The sequence below is a fragment of the Ceratotherium simum genome, chromosome 5 (genome assembly GCF_057802395.1).
Source record: "Ceratotherium simum simum isolate JZ-2026a chromosome 5, ASM5780239v1, whole genome shotgun sequence".
NCBI classification, from domain to species: domain Eukaryota; kingdom Metazoa; phylum Chordata; class Mammalia; order Perissodactyla; family Rhinocerotidae; genus Ceratotherium; species Ceratotherium simum.
The window spans coordinates 91,076,089-91,093,879 of record NC_141904.1 but is presented as its reverse complement, the minus strand read 5'-3'; the positions used below and the strand labels follow the sequence as shown (position 1 = coordinate 91,093,879).

Sequence of the window (17,791 nt, the reverse complement as noted above, 5' to 3'; positions counted from 1 at the left end):
ACTTTCTCTTTTGAAATGTCAGTTCTAAGTGAATCTGAGTTTGCACCGCTGAGCTGGTGGTCTGGTGACAATCCCACAGGGACTACCTCTAGGGACACTACCGCTTGGAGAGCACTTATTAAAAACCACCACCACCACCACCTGGCTTTATGTCACAGTCAAATCGAGGTCACACTGTGAGCCACCAGCAACTTTTCTGAACTTTCACACATCTTTGGACAATCCCAATTATGTCTATGCCGCCGAGCTTCACCTCATCTCTGGGCCTCTGTTTCCTCATCTGTAAAATGGGGAGCTAGGAATGGCATTCTCTACAAGGCCTGGCCTTCTGAATCATTTGATACTGTGGTTTTCAGAGGAGACTTCATGCCAAGTGTCTCCTGGGTTCTATTTTTCTGGGAGGGCCATTTTTCAGAGGCATACTCATTCTGCCCTTCCTTTGACCAGACTGAGTGATGGTGCCCTGTCCCCACCCAACTCATGTGCACACGCACAGGTGCGTGACCAGCAGCAAACATCCCGCCCAGGGAAGCAAAGTCTGTGAATCTGCTCCTGGGTTGCTACACTCACTCCCCTTCTTGACTCTTACCCTCCCTCCCGATCATAGGCACCGGCGCAAAATGCAGCCAATTGGCTGCCTGGTTGGAACAGAAAGCACCAAGTAATCGGCTGTGTTAACTTACACAGAGCTGGCCTCAAAGGTGTTTGGTGAGCAGTCGGGGGGTACAGAAGTGTAAGTACAAGTCAATTTATAAAGTTGTCACTTGTTCCTTCTTGCACTTGCACATGGTTTGCAAGATACACACAGACATACAACTGAGAAGAGACCAGAATAAAGTCCACTCAGTCAGCAAACGTTTGGGAGCTGCTTATACACCTGGGCCTGTCTTAAGTGCTGAAAATAAGTATCAAGTTCTGTACCCACAGAGTAGATGCTGGTGGGCTGGAGGAATGGATAATGTACAAGTGAGCGAACAAGCGACTGAAGTCAATAAACAGGATACTAAAATTAAGCAAGACTGAACTCAGCGACTGTAGAGAGCTGATCAGAGGCAGCCTCGGAAAGGGAGAGACGCATGGCACTTAACTGAAATTCTTGACATGCTCACGTATCAATGTCTCACTCCGAACTAGAACATAAACATCTCCCGACAGGATCCTTGTGCTTTCGCTTGCCCGTGTGTCCCCAGCACTGTAACAGTGCCTGGCATGGAGCAGACCCTCAGTCAATAGACTAATGAACGAACGGATGACCTTCTATTGTATCTGCACAGCAACTGCGGTTCCCCACTAACGTGCATGAGCTCCCTAAAGACAGGGTTACATGTGCCAATGCTTCCGCCTTCCTGCCTTCTGTAGACACATAAGAGGCATCTGCTGTGTGACAGGAGCAGCCGAGACCAGAACAGGAGACGTGGGGCCCTGCTCTGAGGAGCTGACATTTTAGCAGGGCGGTGAGACAGAAAATGAACAAAGACACAAGATCACTTTGGATTTTCACAAGTGCTCTAAAAGGAAAACAGTGCCTGGTGCAGTAGAGCGTGGCAGCCGTCGGGGAGAAGGGAGAAGGGCAGGACTTGCGACAGAGTAGTCAGGAGAGGCCCCTCTGAAGAGATGAAATCTAAGCTAAAACCTGAGCCTTGCTCCTCACCATGTCTGCAGACACCAGAGCCCACCACAGGCCAATATGCAAGACATGCTCAAGAAACACTTGAAGACTAACTGATGGACTGAATGAATGAACGAACAGATGAAGAGATGAATGTGTCCACAGAGCAAAAGCCAGTTCTTTGAACAAGCAGAGAGAGGAGAAATGGAGTCAGCAGCTCGCTCTGGCACACACATCCTGCCCAGGAGGGGGCTCATGCCTTCCTCGCCCGCCCACCAGGTAGGTCGTGAAGACCCAGCAGGCTCCTTCCACTCCCTAGCAGGACGCCTGAAGCTCCATTGTTAGCACTCCCACCTTTCACAGCTCAAGGAATTGACAAGGCAGATGTGAGAGTGGAGCCCCGAGGAACGGGGTATTCGAGTGAGCCAGGAGGAGGGGCAGCCGTGGGGCGGGGGCACAACTCACCTAGGGCAAAGGCCGCGAGGAAGGCAGTGATGACACTGCTGGTGCACAGCAGCTCCGCCTTCGCAAAGTCTAACTCCTCCCTGGACACAGCACCCAGCAGCAGGGCGGCCACGGCAGCCAGGAGCCCCACGACGGTGGCCTGTACCTGTCCAGGCAGAAATCAGAAACGTGAGGAAGGGTCCCTCTCACAACTGCCGCTCATTCACCACACCTCCTCTCTGACCTGAGCTTGAGGTCAGTATGCTACTCGCCACTGCCTCCTTTCCCTCACCCTAAAATCTGCCAACAGCCCCTCCAACCTGGGAAAAACAAAGACTAACACCTTCACCCAATTCCCTTGACAGTTACTGCTTTCTCCTCGGTTCCCTTGTTTGATGCCATCTTCCATCATGGAGCCTAGTTTCTCAGCTTCTGCTCAGTCCTCAGTCAAGGGCCACCAGTCTCTTGCTCATGGCTCTTCTCTCACTGCTCTGGGCAAAAGTGTGCTGTAACCTCCAGCAGCACAACCAACCTCCCCTCTGGTGGAAACACTCCGTGACCCACAGCTACACCTCGGAGGCCTCTGTGCACACTTTCCGTCTCTCTCCATGACCTTCCTTCCTTGGCACCGGCCCTGCACACTGCTGCCGCCTTCCTCTACATCCCCCCTCCCTGGCCGCAGTTCCCATATCAGCTTGGTGGCTGGGGACACATCTCTGCTCCCACTCAGGACAGTACCAGGAGGGGCCCGAGTATCAATACTGGCATCTGCTATCAGTAATCCAAAACGTCTCAAGGGAGACACACGGTGTTATTAAAGAAAGCCGAGTAAACAAAGGGCTCTGCCATGCACATGGACGTGAAATAGAAGATATAGAATAACATGTTTCAGATTTTGGATTAGGGAAGGCCTTCTCCTAAAGATACAACATGTAAAATCTATAAAGAAAAATATAAATAAAACTTATCTAAGTCCAACTATGTCTTCTATATGATAAAAGAAACCACAAAATTCAAAGATGGGGACAGACTTGGAGAAAATATTTCCAACATATATAACTAATAAATAATTAGTATCCAGAATAGTGAAATTCATTTTACAAATCAATGACAAGAATAAAAAAAGAGATAACCCGATAGAAAAACACACAAGAGATGTGGATAGGCAATTCACAGAAAAGGAAATACAAATGGCTAAGAAACATGCAAAAAGATGATCAACTTCCCTAGTAATCAGTAAAACTTAAAATAAAATCCCAATTTGAAGGTATCTTATTTATTTGTAACCACCGTTGGTCTTCCTCTATTAAAAGAAAAGTGCTGTCTTATTTTCAGCCAGGGTCCCCAGCTCTGAGAAGAGAGCTCGCCCCCAGCAGGGGCTCAGTCTTCATCAGAGATGGCCAAGTGAATGAATCAATGAGCCAATGAGTGGATGGGATACACTATTTTTACCCATCAGACTAGGTAAAATTAAAATTTAAAAGGTTGGTAATATAAAGTACATATTGACAAATATGTGAGACAATGGTTCTCATACACTGAAGATGGTAACATTGGTACAGGAGTTTGGGGGAAATTTGGCTGTAAAGTATCCCTGTACCTTACGAGCCAGCATTTGCCAGGGAAACGTATGCACATGTGTACAAGAAGCCTGTAATAGGGTCACAGTAAAGAAGACTGTGCTGATATTTACTGAGTGTGTACTCTCTGCCATTCTAAGTGATTTTCATTCATTAAGTCATCACTAAAAGTACAGGTTATAGAATGATATGTACAGTATAATACTTTTTATGTTTAAAAATCATAGAAAATCATATTGTATATTGTCTGTGGGCACATATATATGGTAAATGTAAAAAGTGTTTTAGAAGAATACTTTCATTGCTGGTGAGGTTATGGAGAAACTAATAATTCAAAGATTAATACTAGTGCTATTATTTAATACTAAGAACTCAAATATTTTGTAATCCTTTTGGGGAAAATCTAGAGCTTTTAACTGTTCACACCTTGTGAACTTGTGGGACATTCTTTTTTTTTTTTTCTTGTGAGGAAGATCAGCCCTGAGCTAACATCCATGCTAACCCTCCTCTTTTTTTTTGCTGAGGAAGACCGGCTCTGAGCTAACATCTATTGCCAATCCTCCTCCTTTTTTTTTCCCCAAAGCACCAGTAGGTAGTTGTATGTCATAGTTGCACATCCTTCTAGTTGCTGTATGTGGGACGCGGCCTCAGCATGGCTGGAGAAGCAGTGCGTTGGTGCGTGCCCAGGATCCGAACTCGGGCCGTCAGTAGCGGAGCGCACGCACTTAACCGCTAAACCATGGGGCCGGCCCTTGTGGGACATTCTTTTAAGAAATTCATGCAAAAAGAGGACGTTTTCATTGTAACATAGTTTATGGAGTAGAAGCCTAGAAACAAGTGCAGGTGTGCCCATGGGTGACAGCTGAGGGGACTGGACAGGGTGGAGGCAGGCAGGTTTGCAGTGGCCCTGCTGGACCAGCTCTCAGTGGCTGCCCTTCAGTCTCACCAGCAAGTTCCCAGGCCCTACTAGTTGTTAAAAATTTTAAATATCACTCTTAGGTATACTGACATGATAGAATATGCTGAAGTTATTAAAAAGTTCAATTATGAAATTTATCACACCATTTATGATGTGAAGTTACAGCTTTTAAAAAACGGAGGAGACAAAATTACATCCATGCTATGATTAGGATCATGTGCCAAGCTAGTCCTGCCAGAGCAGGACTTAATAAATGTTTGTTGAGAATCACTCACGTGGCAATGTGCATGCCTACAAACAAGGATTTGGTGGAGAACAGAAAAGTAAAACCAGTGACTTGCAGCGGAGGCATTTATTACCTGCCCCTTGCCAGACCCTCCGTTAGGGGCAGCACAAGCATCTCATTTAATCTCCGCATCTCCTCAGCCACAGGCTGTGGTCCTGGCCTGAGCGGCTCACCTCCAGTGGAGAGGGCGGACATCTGAACACAGAAGTGCGACAAGGGCAGCGCATGCAAGGCACCAAAGAGCTGCACCTGCTGCCGGGCTGCCTCTGGGACCTCACCGAAGTCCTGAAAGAGCTTCACTGCCCGAGACCAGGAAGAGGAAGGATGTTCAAAGGAGAGACAACTGCCTATGCAGGGCGGAGGGTGTGGGGGACATCAGGCTGTGGGGGAGGCGGGATTAGATCTTGAATGCCTTTTGGGCCAGGGGAATCAACAAAGGGGCTTAAGGAGGAAGAGGCGTGATCGGCTTCCGGTTTTAGAAAACGTCACTCAGGTGTTCATGCAGACGTGAAGGGGAGTCAAGCAGCGAGGAGCAGTCAGAACCAGGAAGAGGTCTGCAGCCAGCTAGGCAGGGGGCCAAGAGGCCAAGGCAAGGAGGAGGAGAAGCAGGCCTGGACGCCAGCACAGCTCAGAGCCGGAATCCTTAGAGCGACTGGACATAGGACGGGGGCAGAAAAGCTGAGTGCAACTTGGTTTCCAGCTTGGTTGCATGGGAAGACTACTCACTCGGCACAGCTAACATGACGGCTGACATATGCTGGCCAGGTGCCATGCTCCTCACACAACTCACATCTCACAACAGCCCATCTTACAGGTAAGGTGAAGTGACTTGCCCGAGGGCCCTCAGCTGGTTGACCCCCAGAGTGGCTTTCAACCATCAAACTAGACTGAGTTGGGGACTTCAGAAGAGGTGTGTGTGAGGAGGGAAGTGATGAGGCCAGATCTGGCTATGCTGTTACAGGGATGCTTCTGGGTCAAGCAGACGGAGATGCCCCATAGAGAGCTAGAAATAGAGGCTCTCGAACCCAGGTGAGAGGTAAAGTGGGTATCCTCCTAACGTGAGACATTGGGAGATGCTGCACAGCAAGTCTGTGTGCCCTGCCCAAGGCCACAGTTGATAAATGATGGCCTTACCTCCAGTCCGGTCTGATCTCAGAGTCTAGGTTCTTTGTGCAGCCACAGGCTACCCCAAGCCAGAGAAGCTCAGAAGGTTCTGGATAGAGCCACTTCCTGTCTAGATCCACGCCCAGCCTTCCATTTTACCCCCAAGCCAATCTCTTCCCAATTTCCTCCTGCCTCCGGCTTCCTACCTCTATAATACTCTGAGACTCCCAGAATGAGCACTTAGCCCAATGAGGTCTACTACGAGGAGCTACAAGTTTGAACAATATTAAAGCATTTTAGGGACAAAGGGGAGGGCCTCACAAAGGCTGAGAAGGAACAGGTAGAGAGGCAAGAGTGGGGCCAAGGAGGAGTGTCCATGCAGGAAGGATACAGATGCCCCAAGAAGAATAAGCAGAATCACACGTACAAGGCAATCACAGGACGCACCAGTTCAGAGAATGTCAGTGACCCTGGCAAGCACAGACTGAGTCAAGAGAGTGGGAAAAGAAGGCAGGTAGCACCGTCTAGGCTATGAGAGAGAGAACTGAGAGAGAGAACTGAGCACGTATAGGTGAACCTTTCAAAAAGGTTCTCACGAGTGTGGTCTGCTGGGCATGGGGTGGACGGATGGCCCTGTCCCCAAAGCTCAGTCCACAGTGGAAGAACAAGGGCTCACTTAGCCTCCACTCTTCCTACCTGGAGTGAGCTTGGCTGCAGATGCATGGTGGGGGAGAAGATTCATCAATCAGACAAAGGGGAGAGTCACCTGAATGAGGGCGAGGTTACTGCTGATGACTCTGTGCTGCTCCCGGGGGTCATCAATTTGTCCAGTGTTGGCCTAGGATGAAGAGAAAAGGGCAAAGGGTAAGTCTGGCTGGGCCCAAAGCCAGGCCAATCCTTCCTGGAAAAGGCAGCCTCACAGGAGAGAAATCAGCAACCACCATTTCATTGGTGTCAGAGCAAATTATTCTGCCCTGCTTTCAAAACTGACCGGCAGTTGGGAGAGGTAAGGACACAGGTCCCTTTGAGAACTGTATGGTGTCATGAACTATCTCTCCCACACGTAAGTGTGCAAGCACACACACACAGGCATGTGTGTCACCGACTGACCCTCAAGTTCGTCGGTGGGCAGGCAGGGAAAAGTGCCCTGCTGTGAAGCCAGCCTGCACTCTCAGCCAGGTCTTTGGCCACGTTCTCCCAACACCTACAACTCCCTACTCCCCCCCTCCAGCAACTCACATCTCAAATGACTACTAATGATCCCAACCTCACCTGTGCAAATCACCCCCTTTAAGTCCCTCTTCTCTTAAGATAAAAAAAAAAAGATCAGAAATACAATTTTCTCCTTTAAAAATGGTAGTTGGTAGGGGCCAGCCCAGCGGTGTAGTGGTTAAGTTCATGCACTCCACTTCAGTGGCCTGGGGTTCACTGGTTCAGATCCCAGGCACAGACCTACACACTGCTCATCAAGCCATGCTGTGGCGGTGTCCCACATACAAAATAGAGGAAGATTGGCACAGATGTTAGCTCAGGGCAAATCTTCCTCACGCAAAAAGAGGAAGATTGGCAACAGATGTTAGCTCAGGGCCAATCTCCCTCACCAAAAAAAAACACAACAAAACAAAACAAAACTGGTAGTTGGCTCCTAACATCATAGCATTTGCCAGCAAAACTCAAGACATAGAAAAGGTTTCAAAGCAAATATATTTTCTTAGCTTCTTTGTACTTAGTTCATCAAGTTCTTAAACCCCAAGGAAAAAATAGAATTACTTTTCTTTGTACAAATAAAGGGAGGCTTTTTGTCTTCAGCATGACTGATGTCTGTTGCCTAGCCTCCATTGACTCTTACTTCACACAGGTAGACTACACCTACCTCAGCGGTGCTCACAGGAACAAGGGGATAAGGTGGAGCAGAACACAGCTGCAGAGCCTATAATGTGCCAAACACGTGAGGCCAACAGGCTTATTGTCTCTGCTCCACCCTGCACTGTGCTCGCCAGGACTCAATGTGTTCCCTATTAATCAACCAACTCCAACCCTGGTCCTGATCTTATCAGATGAGGGGGTTGCTCCTGGCCCATGACCCCTGAGTCTCAATCAGAAAGGCATTCCTTCCTCAAGACATTTTACCTCCATCAGCTGTAAAACAGTGAAAACAGATACACAAATCTATGACCCGCACGACCCGGGCAGCAGCTGTTTCTCTCTATACGGAGGTGCCTACTGGCACACAAAAGTATATTATGAAGCTAAGGCTGAACAGGAAACGGAGTGGTGCTGAGAGATGCAGCAGGGAGGGGTGGAGGGCTGGGGGAGCTTGGAGATCTCGCAACGATGAGGGAGGAAGAGCACCAGAAGGAAAGAAGCTGTGGAGGGGGTGGGATGTTAAGGAATTAGGATTTCAGAGCATCGGGAAGCATTTCTAGGCCAGGGATGGGATTGAGCAGCAGAGACGGAATGAAGGTGAAGGTCACTGGAGATGAAGCTGTCCAAAAATTGGGAGGCTTGGGTTTTGGATGAGTCATCCACGTGGATATGGAAATCGTCCCAGATGGTGGTGGGATTTGGTGTGGAGAGGGAGACTGTGAGAGGGTGCATTTTCGGGGACTGTGGGGACTGACCGAGCGGCAAAGGAGGGAAGGAAGCAGGCAGGACAGTGAGGATGCAGCATGCCGGACAGGCCAACAGCATAAAGCACAGGGAGGGGTCCTCAGGGACACCCATCTCCAGCAAGGTAGAGGGACTTTCTTTCCCCCGGAACGGCAGTCCTAGAGATGCCAGGGTAGGAGCTGGAGGAAGGAGGCCCGTCCAAGCACAAGCATGGCGGCCTTGTGCTCAGACTTCAGAGAAAAAATCAGTGGGAAGTTGGAGCATCTCTAGAGACCAATCCAGATTCATCTCAACAGAAGAGGTTTAGGGGGGCCCTTCCTAACTGAGCATTTGGATCACATACACTTAAACATTTTAAAATCTCTTTTAATCTTACAAGTATAGATTTGGAAGAGAAATCCCACAGGATCCTGTCTCAGTTCTAGATTTTCTAAATCTTTCCTTATTGTCTGCATCAAACAGGCTGCTTTCACTGATTCAGATCATGGCAGTGATGGATATTCTCTAGGCACCTCTCTGGAACTGAATTGTGCCTAGAAGGCTGACCTGCACAGACAACAACAAGCTCCCTTGCCCTGTCACTTCTGCTTGGCTCTGGCCAATAGGGAGCCACAGGAAGACAGTGGAGAGCCAGTGGAGAGCAAGGTTGGGGTGTGTGTATCTCTTCGCCCTTCCCACAGGGCAGTGGCTGAGTTCCTCCACCCAGATCTGCAGCTCCAGCCAGATGGCCCTCTCCTACAGCTATAGATTCCGCTCTCCCAGGTTCTGAGAACCACCCTCCTCTTCTGCCCCTTTAAGCCTAGAGTGATCAGGGCCGGCTTGGTGGTTGAGTGAGCGCGCTCCGCTGCTGGCGACCCGGGTTCGGATCCCGGGCTCGCACCGACGCGCTGCTTCTCCGGCCATGCTGAGGCCGCGTCCCACATACAGCAACTAGAAGGATGTGCAGCTATGACACACAGCTATCTACTGGGGCTTTGGGGGGAAAAAATAAATAAATAAAATCTTTAAAAAAAAAAAAAAAAAAAAAAGCCTAGAGTGATCATTACTTCCTATTGTTGCCAGTCCTGGGGGGCTGTACCGCCCCTTTGTGGTCTCCCATAACCCTGCTCACAACTTTGTGAATGAACTCTTCATTAAACTCTGCTCAAATCCCATCTGTGGGTGCCACCTCTTTCTTGCCAGGATCCTAACTTATCCAGTGAGTTATATCTTTAGAAGGACATTTAGTCCATTCACAATAAAAAGTAATGTGTCATTACTTTGTATATTTTTTTCTAACAACAAAAAAAAATTTACTAGATTAAGATGGAGGCCTGAACATATGGTTTGCTATCTTTCTCCTTCCCCAAATTGGAGGGGAGGGAAAGACAATCTTTTAAGTTTTTTTTTTTTTTTGTGAGGAAGATCAGCCCTGAGCTAACATCCATGCCAATCCTCCTCTTTTTGCTGAGGAAGACCAGCCCTGAGCTAACATCTATTGCCAATCCTCCTCCTTTTTTTCCCTAAGGCCTCAGAAGATAGTTGAATGTCATAGTTGCACATCCTTCTAGTTGCTATATGTGGGACACGGCCTCAGCATGGCCAGAGAAGCGGTGCGTCGGTGCGTGCCCGGGATCTGAACCCGGGCCGCCAGTAGCGGAGCACGTGCGCTTAACTGCTAAGCCACGGGGCTGGCCCCTTAACTTTTTATTTTGAAATAATTTTAGACTTTTGAAGAGTTCAAAGTTAATAGAGAGTTTCCATATCCCGTTCACCCAGCTTCTGCTGATGTTAACATCTTCCATAATCACGGGACAATCATCAGAGCTAAGAGATCAACACACTGGGCAACACTATTAACTAAACGGCAGAATGTATTTGGACATCCCCAGTTTTTCCACTAATATCCTTCTTCTGTTCCAGGAAATAAATCAGGATCACACATTGCATGTCTCCTTGGTCTCCTTCAATCTGGGACAGTTCCTCACCTTTTTTATGGTCTTCCATGACCTTGACACTTTTGAAGAGCACTGGTCAGGTATTTTGTAGGATGTCCCTCAACTTGGGTTCGTCTAGTGTTTCCTCACGACTGAACTGAGGTTATGTGTTTTGAGGAAGAAGCCCACAGTGGTGAAGTGCCCTTCTCGTTGCATGGTATCTGGGGGTGCCGAAGACCACAATGCTGGCCAGGGGTAAGGCTACCCTCCATCACTGGTCACGGTGCTATCTGCCAGGATTCTCACTGTAAACTAACCAGTTTTCCCTTCCCATACTCTGCTGGTTAGAAGTGAGTCATCAGGTGCAGTCCACACTCGAGGGCCAGGAATTAAGCGCCAGCTCCTAGAGGGCAGTGTATCCGATGTCTGAGGACATGCGCTAAAATGACCACAGCAACTCACAAATATTTGGGGAGATACTTTGAGGCTGTGCAAAGATCCTATTTCTCCTTAAAGTGCCACCCTCTAATTCATCAGCAGGTTCTGCCTGCAGTGATTATCACTGTAGTGTCCTAAAGGTGATTTTATTTTATATTTCCTTTATTCTTTCTACATTAAATAATTTAAAATTCCCTCTCAGAGTTGTCTCTTCCCCCTCATTTATCTATTGATTGAATCTTTTATTTATGGTATGTATGGACTCATGGATAGTTATTTTATTCTTGAGGTCATAAGACAATACTATTTTATTTATTGTGTTGCTAAAATTGTTCTAGCTGTGGGCAGTGGGAGCTCTTTTAGGTGAGTTCCTGCTTCTTTCTGACATGCCCCCACTTCCTTTTTAGCACTTCCTTACTTTCTGGTACTATCAGATACTCCAGGTTCATTTTGTATTTTCCGTGCCCCAGCCCTAGAATGAGCCATTTTCCCAAGGATCCTGGTTCCTTTTATTGGAGAAACCAAGATCTAGGCACTCGGTGTGCTGGATGCTCCTAGGATAGTACTGCTTCTAGGTCCTCTGAGTGGATGGAGCTAGGAAATGCATGTATGCACACACATATTTGTGTATCTATCTGCATACATATTAAAATAAACATGAGTTCATTCTGATATCTCTGACTCCAATCCAGTGTCACAGGATTCATTCTAGCATTGAGGAGGTAGTTTTTTAAATGTTCACGAGTGTTGGAAAACAAGAAGGGGTATCTATAGTGTAGCACAGATTAAAAGGAAATCCCTGAGCAATGGAAAGCTGATGAGTTAGGTTAACAGAAGAACCCATAAGCAAAAATGAAAGCAGGAGAAGTCTACCAAACAAACCAGAAGTGGCCCTGGGACAATGGGAGCAGAAGGGAGCCTGGAGCAACTGAAGGGTATTTGGTTCAAGAAGCACAGCAGGAGCTTCGAGGAGGGTTGGCCTCTTCCCTCGCCTGCCTAGTCTGTGCCAATAATGGGGACACCTGGCCATGCAGCTCCAGGCAGAAGCAGTGAGAGTGTGGGGGGGTCAAAAAGGCAGGGCAGTGCCCAGAGTGCCCATCATAAGAGGGACGCAGAGCCCCCAGACCCATAAGACCAGTTATTGGCACATACCTCCAGGCAACACATTCTGACTGCTCCCCAATCACAAAGGTAGCCTGCTCCAAAGAAGGACAACGTTTGCGGATCCACAGAGTAAGAGGACATTTAAAATAGAATGATGCCCAACCAACCAAGAATCACCATTCACCAAAGGCAAGCCACAACCACGAAAGAGACTCATCAAACTCAACAAATGGAAGCACAAAACCTAAGGAAACAGAGTCAAAGAGGAAACCAAGTACGACTCTCAAGCAAGTAAATTAAGAGATGGGAGAGAATGGCACTTTCATAAATGGAGAGACAACTGAAATTGCAGAAAGTATAAACTTGATCTCTGAATTTAAAAGACAGAACTTAAAATAAAATAGTTATAACATATATGCACCAAACATCAGAGCTCCTAAATATATGAGGCAAACACTGACAGAACTGAAGGGAGAAATGGACAGCTCTACTATCACAGTTGGAGACTGCAATCCCCCACTGCCAATAGTGGATGGAACAGCTAGACAGAAGGTCAATAAGGAAACAGAGGATATGATAACAATATGGACTAATTGGACCTAACAGACACACAGAGAACACTCCACCTAACAACAGCAGAAAACACATTTTTCCTACGTGACCATGGAATGCTCTCCAGGATAGACCATATGTTAGGCCACAAAACAAGTCTTAATAAATATTAAAACACTGAAATCATACAAACTATCTTTTCCAATCACAATGAAATGAAACTAGAAATAAATAGCAGGACAACTGGAAAATCCACAAATACACGGAAATTAAACAAAACACTCTTCAACAACCAGTGGACTAAAGAAGAAATCACAAGGGAAATTAGAAGATAGCTTCAGATAAATTAAAATGGAAATACAACATACCAAAACTTAAGAGATACAGTGAAAGCAGTATTAAGAGGGAAATTTATAGCTGTAAACACATTAAAAAAGAAGAAGGATCTCAAATCAACCACCAAAAATCACAACTTAAGAAACTTGAAAGACAAGAACTAAACCCAAGGCTAGCTAAAGGCTCTTATTTCCTTTCTTTGGCCTATTACATTAGCTAAAACATCCAGAACAATATAAATAAAATATTCTTCCATTTCAACTCACACTAAGAGCATTTTTTAAAATCATGGATGGGCGTTTGAAGGCAAAACTTATCTATATAGATTGTAACTGGATCAGAGGTTGCTGGGATGGAGTGGTGGGAGAGACTGGACTGAGTACACAAGCAAATAAGAACTTTTCGGGGAGATGGAAATGTTCTATATCTCGATTGAAGTAGTAGTTACACGGGTGCATATATATGTCAAAAGTCACTGACCTGTACACTTAAAATTTGTGAGGTTTTATTGTACTAATTTATACCTTAATATAGTGACCCATAAAAATAAAGAATGGGTGTTGAATGCCTTTAAAGGTTTTACTGTGATGATAACGGGGCTGCTCTCCTTGGACAGATCACTGTAATAAATTATACTATTCATTCTTTTTTCCCTCCATGTTTTATGTATTTTAAGACTTACAACACCAAGATTTGATCATTGTAGAAAAGTGTTTAAAATGCAGTTAAGCATTATGAAATAAAAATGTAACACCTGAAATGTCACCATGGGCAGAGATCACCATCAAGTTTTTTCCTCCCAAACACTGACCAGTATAATGATGTGCGTGAGAGCATGTGTGCATCTGCATCATGTTACCTGCTGCTTAAGCTATTTCAATGTCTTACAGGGCTCTAAACCATCTGGCCCCATAGGTTAGTTCCCTATTACTGCTGTAAAAAATTATCGCAAATTTAGTGGCTTAAAACAACAGAAATGTATTCTTTTACAAGTCTGGAGGCCAGGAGTCTGAAATGAGTCTTATGGGGCAAAAATCATGGTGTGAGCAGGGCTTTAGTCCTTCTGGAAGCTCTAGGGGAGAATCTGTTTTTTCACCTTTTCCAGCAGGTAAAGCTATATTTCTTGGCTCATGGCTCTTCTTCCATCTTCAAAGCCAGCGGCATAGCATCTTCTCTCTCTGACTCTGCTTCCCCCACAGGCCTTCTCTTCTGTCTGAAACTCCCCTCTGCCCCTCCTCTGTAAGAACCCTTTGATGACACTGGACCCACCTGGATAATCCAGGATACTTTCCCAAGTCAAGGTTCTTAACTGAATCACATCTGCAAAGACTTTTTCCACATAAGGTAACATTCACAGGTTCCCTGGATTAGGACATGGACATCTGTGGGGGCCGTTGCTCAGGCAACCATCCCTCATCTCTCTCTCGGCAGCCCCCAACCTCCTCCTCTGCTCTCAGTTTCCTAAACACACCACATCTCCTCTCGCCACAGGCTGGATGTAATGTGAATGTACCAGGTAGAGCATTGCGACAGAACAAAACCTAACAACACTAGTTTTTTCGGAGAGTCCAACCACCCGCCTGCAAGCTATGAGAGGAGACCAAGTGGTGGGGACACATCCATCCCCAGGGGGTAGGTGGCCCAGATGTCCACTTACAGCTGTGGAGAGTCGTGATGCCAGTGTCATTTCCAGGTTCCCCTTCAGGCCCACCAGGGGCGGCACCAACGTCAACAGGTCTTTCACCTCCAAAAACACGGGCCAGTGCTGGTGAGAAAGAATAAGACCAATTCAAACTCACATGTTGGCAAATCTCAGAAATTTCTTGAGAGAAGCTTTAGCAAGTTACTTCTCACTCCCCATAAAACGAATAAATATAAACAACTAAGTAGTTTCTCAAATGGCTTTAAATTAAACAAAAATAATGACGAAGCCGTGAAATTCTCTTAATGCTATTCAGTGAATAGTGCTAGCGGCCTCGAGCCCCTTTCTTCCTCTTGCTCTCAGCAGCTGGGAAAATTGGGGGCCAGGCTGGGTCCGAGGCTAACTGGCCGGGTCCAGCCTGCAAACACGCTGTGTCAGGTGTGCACGATGTGTCTATGGGAATAGGAGTGAATCACCAATTTCAAAGTTGGGAGATTTCTCATGAATTGGGAGAGCTGGGGCCGAGGAGTGGCTCTGCTTTATCAGGGACAGTGATTCCCAGGTGGCCCGAGGCCTGCTCCACTGCTCCCAGGCACCAAGGCTGAGCACAAGTGGCCCTGGATTATCATGGGGGGTTCCGGATTTGTCAAAACAGAGAATGTGTCTCTATCCAGGTCTCTATCAAACATAAAGAAATAAAAATTAAAAATAAAAAGAATGAAAGGGATGCATGTTTCAAAAAAATTCGAAGAGAAAAAAATTCTTTGTGGAAGTAAAAACTATTCCTACCTATTTAACATGCACTTAGATTGCCCCTATCAATTTTTACTACCCCATCTGATCCTACTGACTTATTTTACCTCCTTGGCCCCTGTAGATATCTGTGCCCCCTACACTAGAAGCTCCTCCTGGTTTGGGAATGCTAGAGCTAAAAAAACTGCTTTGTCAGCTGGGACACAGGAGGCCTGGCATTCCCCAATCCCTGAGACAAGAGCCATGTGAAGACATGCAAATCCACTTACCTCTAGGGGGCCCCGCAGAGTCATCTACAAAGCAGCTCATTAAAACATCTTACCAGGCCTGGAGGTAAAGCGATGAGGCCAGGCCCTTTTAAGACTCCTTCATGTTCTCAGATCCAGGAAGACGACCCATTGTTTATGTCCCCTCTCTCCTTGGTTTCTCCCTTTATCTCACCTACAAAGCTGTGAAATTCAGAATCCATTCCCAGCTCTGAGGGAGTTATGAACCTACCCTCTCCTAAAAGTTCAGAAGGAAACCATGTCACCAGGCAAGGAAGTGCTGCCATCAGCGACTCCCTGTCTTCTGGAAGCATCTGTGCAGCCTGTCCAGCAGAGGGCCGCCTGCCCTTGAGTTGGTAGTTGAGGCCCTCCCTCTCACCTGGGCCAGGCAGGTCTTCCCTACCCTAACCCCCTCCCACCTCCTCGCCAAGCTGGCCTGCTCCCGTGTGCTCTTTCCCTGCCTACACACAAGACCAAGCACCCATCAACACCAAAGTAAAACTAAACTCTTTCTCTCAGCCTCCTCTGCCACAGAAGCCTTCTCCTTCTCTTCCTCAGTGCCACTAAACTTTGAATGAGTTCCCGTCCTCACCTGTCATAACTCAAAGCTGTGCTAGCCACTGTCCCCCACTGCCACCAGCAATGCCCCTCTCTCTAAAGGAAGCAGTGACCTCCAGATGAGTTAATGCCACTGGCTCTTGTAACCTCCATTCTGCTGCTGTCTCTGTGCTATGGCATCCTCCCCCTCCCAACAGGTATGAAGCTCCTGCTATGTGACAGGCACACCTCTGAACTCTCCCCATGCTGGCTTCCATGACCACACTCGCCCAGTCCTGTGCTGACCTCTCTAATTATTCCATCTTGGCCTCCACTGAAGGCTCCTATTCCTTCTCCTGATCTTTTTTTTTGTTTCCTTAAATGTAATTTAAAGGATTTTATTCCTTTCTCCAGACAGGAAGGCTACAAAGTTAGAAATTTTACCAAGGTCTAATAATAATCCTTGATTCTTCAAAATGGGCACAGGCTTTCAACTCTGGACAGTCCTTAGGTCACACAATAGCCTTGTGGGACTGACTGAACCAGAACTATCACGCTTTCTCAAGAAAACACAGGGTCAATCTTTTTCAAGACGCCTTGTATTCCAACTCCACAGCTGAGAAGCCCTGTAAAGGACAGACTGAACCAAGTCGAGGGGAAGATCAGGCTGCCATCAAACCACTTACTGCCCTATGGCACACATGGCTCCTGACCAATCCTTTCCCACACCTGGATTCATCCTCGTCCATTCAAAGTCTGCTTTCTGCCAACAGTAACCCCAGAGGTCAGGAGACCAAAGGTTGTAGACCTCCTGACCTTTTAATCTTGACTGACTTTCCTTCATGCTTCGTCTTCTGTTCTTTCTTTCCATATTCTCTCCCTTCCAAGGCTTGAGCTACCTTCCACTGCACGCCCTGCATTACCTTCCCCACAGCCACCCCCACCACCCTGCACTTCATTAACCAGTGGCCTGAAGGGGATGAAGGCTGGAAGGTGAACCTTCACGAGATGGTCCCATCCTCCTTGAGAGTGGGCTCTTGGGTGTGGAACTGGGCTGTGATCATGGCCAAAGAGATTCGAGAAGTCGTATCTAGACACATGAGGTACCCTACAACCATGAGAGGTCTATTCTGGGACAAGTCAACAAACACGGAAAGGTAAAGCAGAAAAACGGTTGGACCCTGGATCCTGGGTGACACCGCTAACCAATGAACTATCTAGTGCTGGGGCTGCCTGATTTCCAGACTTCTTTACGGGGATCATAAATACATTTCTGGGCCGGCCCTGTGGCTTGGTGGTTAAGTGCGCGCGCTGCGATGCTGGCGGCCCGGGTTCGGATCCCGGGTGCGCATTGAGGCACCACTTCTCTGTCCAGCCTGAGGCCGAGTCCCACATACAGCAACTAGAAGGGTGTGCAGCTGTGACATACAACTATCTACTGGGGCTTTGGGGGCAAAAAATAAAATCTTTAAAAAAAAAAAAAATAAACAAATAAATAAATAAATACATTTCAGTCACCTTGAGTTAGGTTTTCTGTTACCCACAGCCAGAGCACGCTGACTGATACACTGGGCTCTGTGCTGGGGATGCTCAACGTCTGGCTCAGACGTGCCCTCTGAGCTTACACCTGCCTCTCCGACTACTGCTGAACCATGGACATCCCACAGGCCCCTCAAACTCAGGATGCCAAACTCG

The 17,791-nt window shown here is 47.1% G+C and overlaps 1 protein-coding gene across 11 annotated transcripts in view; it reads right to left on the bottom strand.

Annotated features, from left to right (window-relative positions):
* The window catches only part of SLC41A3 (solute carrier family 41 member 3), a 66,592-nt gene that overhangs the window by 12,970 nt on the left and 35,831 nt on the right, over positions 1–17,791 (bottom strand). For 10 of the 11 annotated variants that reach the window (XM_087431614.1, XM_087431616.1, XM_087431607.1 and 7 more), the window contains 3 exons: positions 14,556–14,663; positions 6,709–6,780; positions 2,075–2,219 (listed from right to left, as the gene is read on the bottom strand). In XM_087431614.1, coding sequence (XP_087287740.1) covers positions 2,075–2,219; positions 6,709–6,780; positions 14,556–14,663 — 325 coding nt within the window. Of the gene's footprint in view, positions 1–2,074; positions 2,220–6,708; positions 6,781–14,555; positions 14,664–15,562; positions 15,743–17,791 lie in introns of those variants that run through there. The other variant, XM_087431617.1, reaches the window with a different exon arrangement.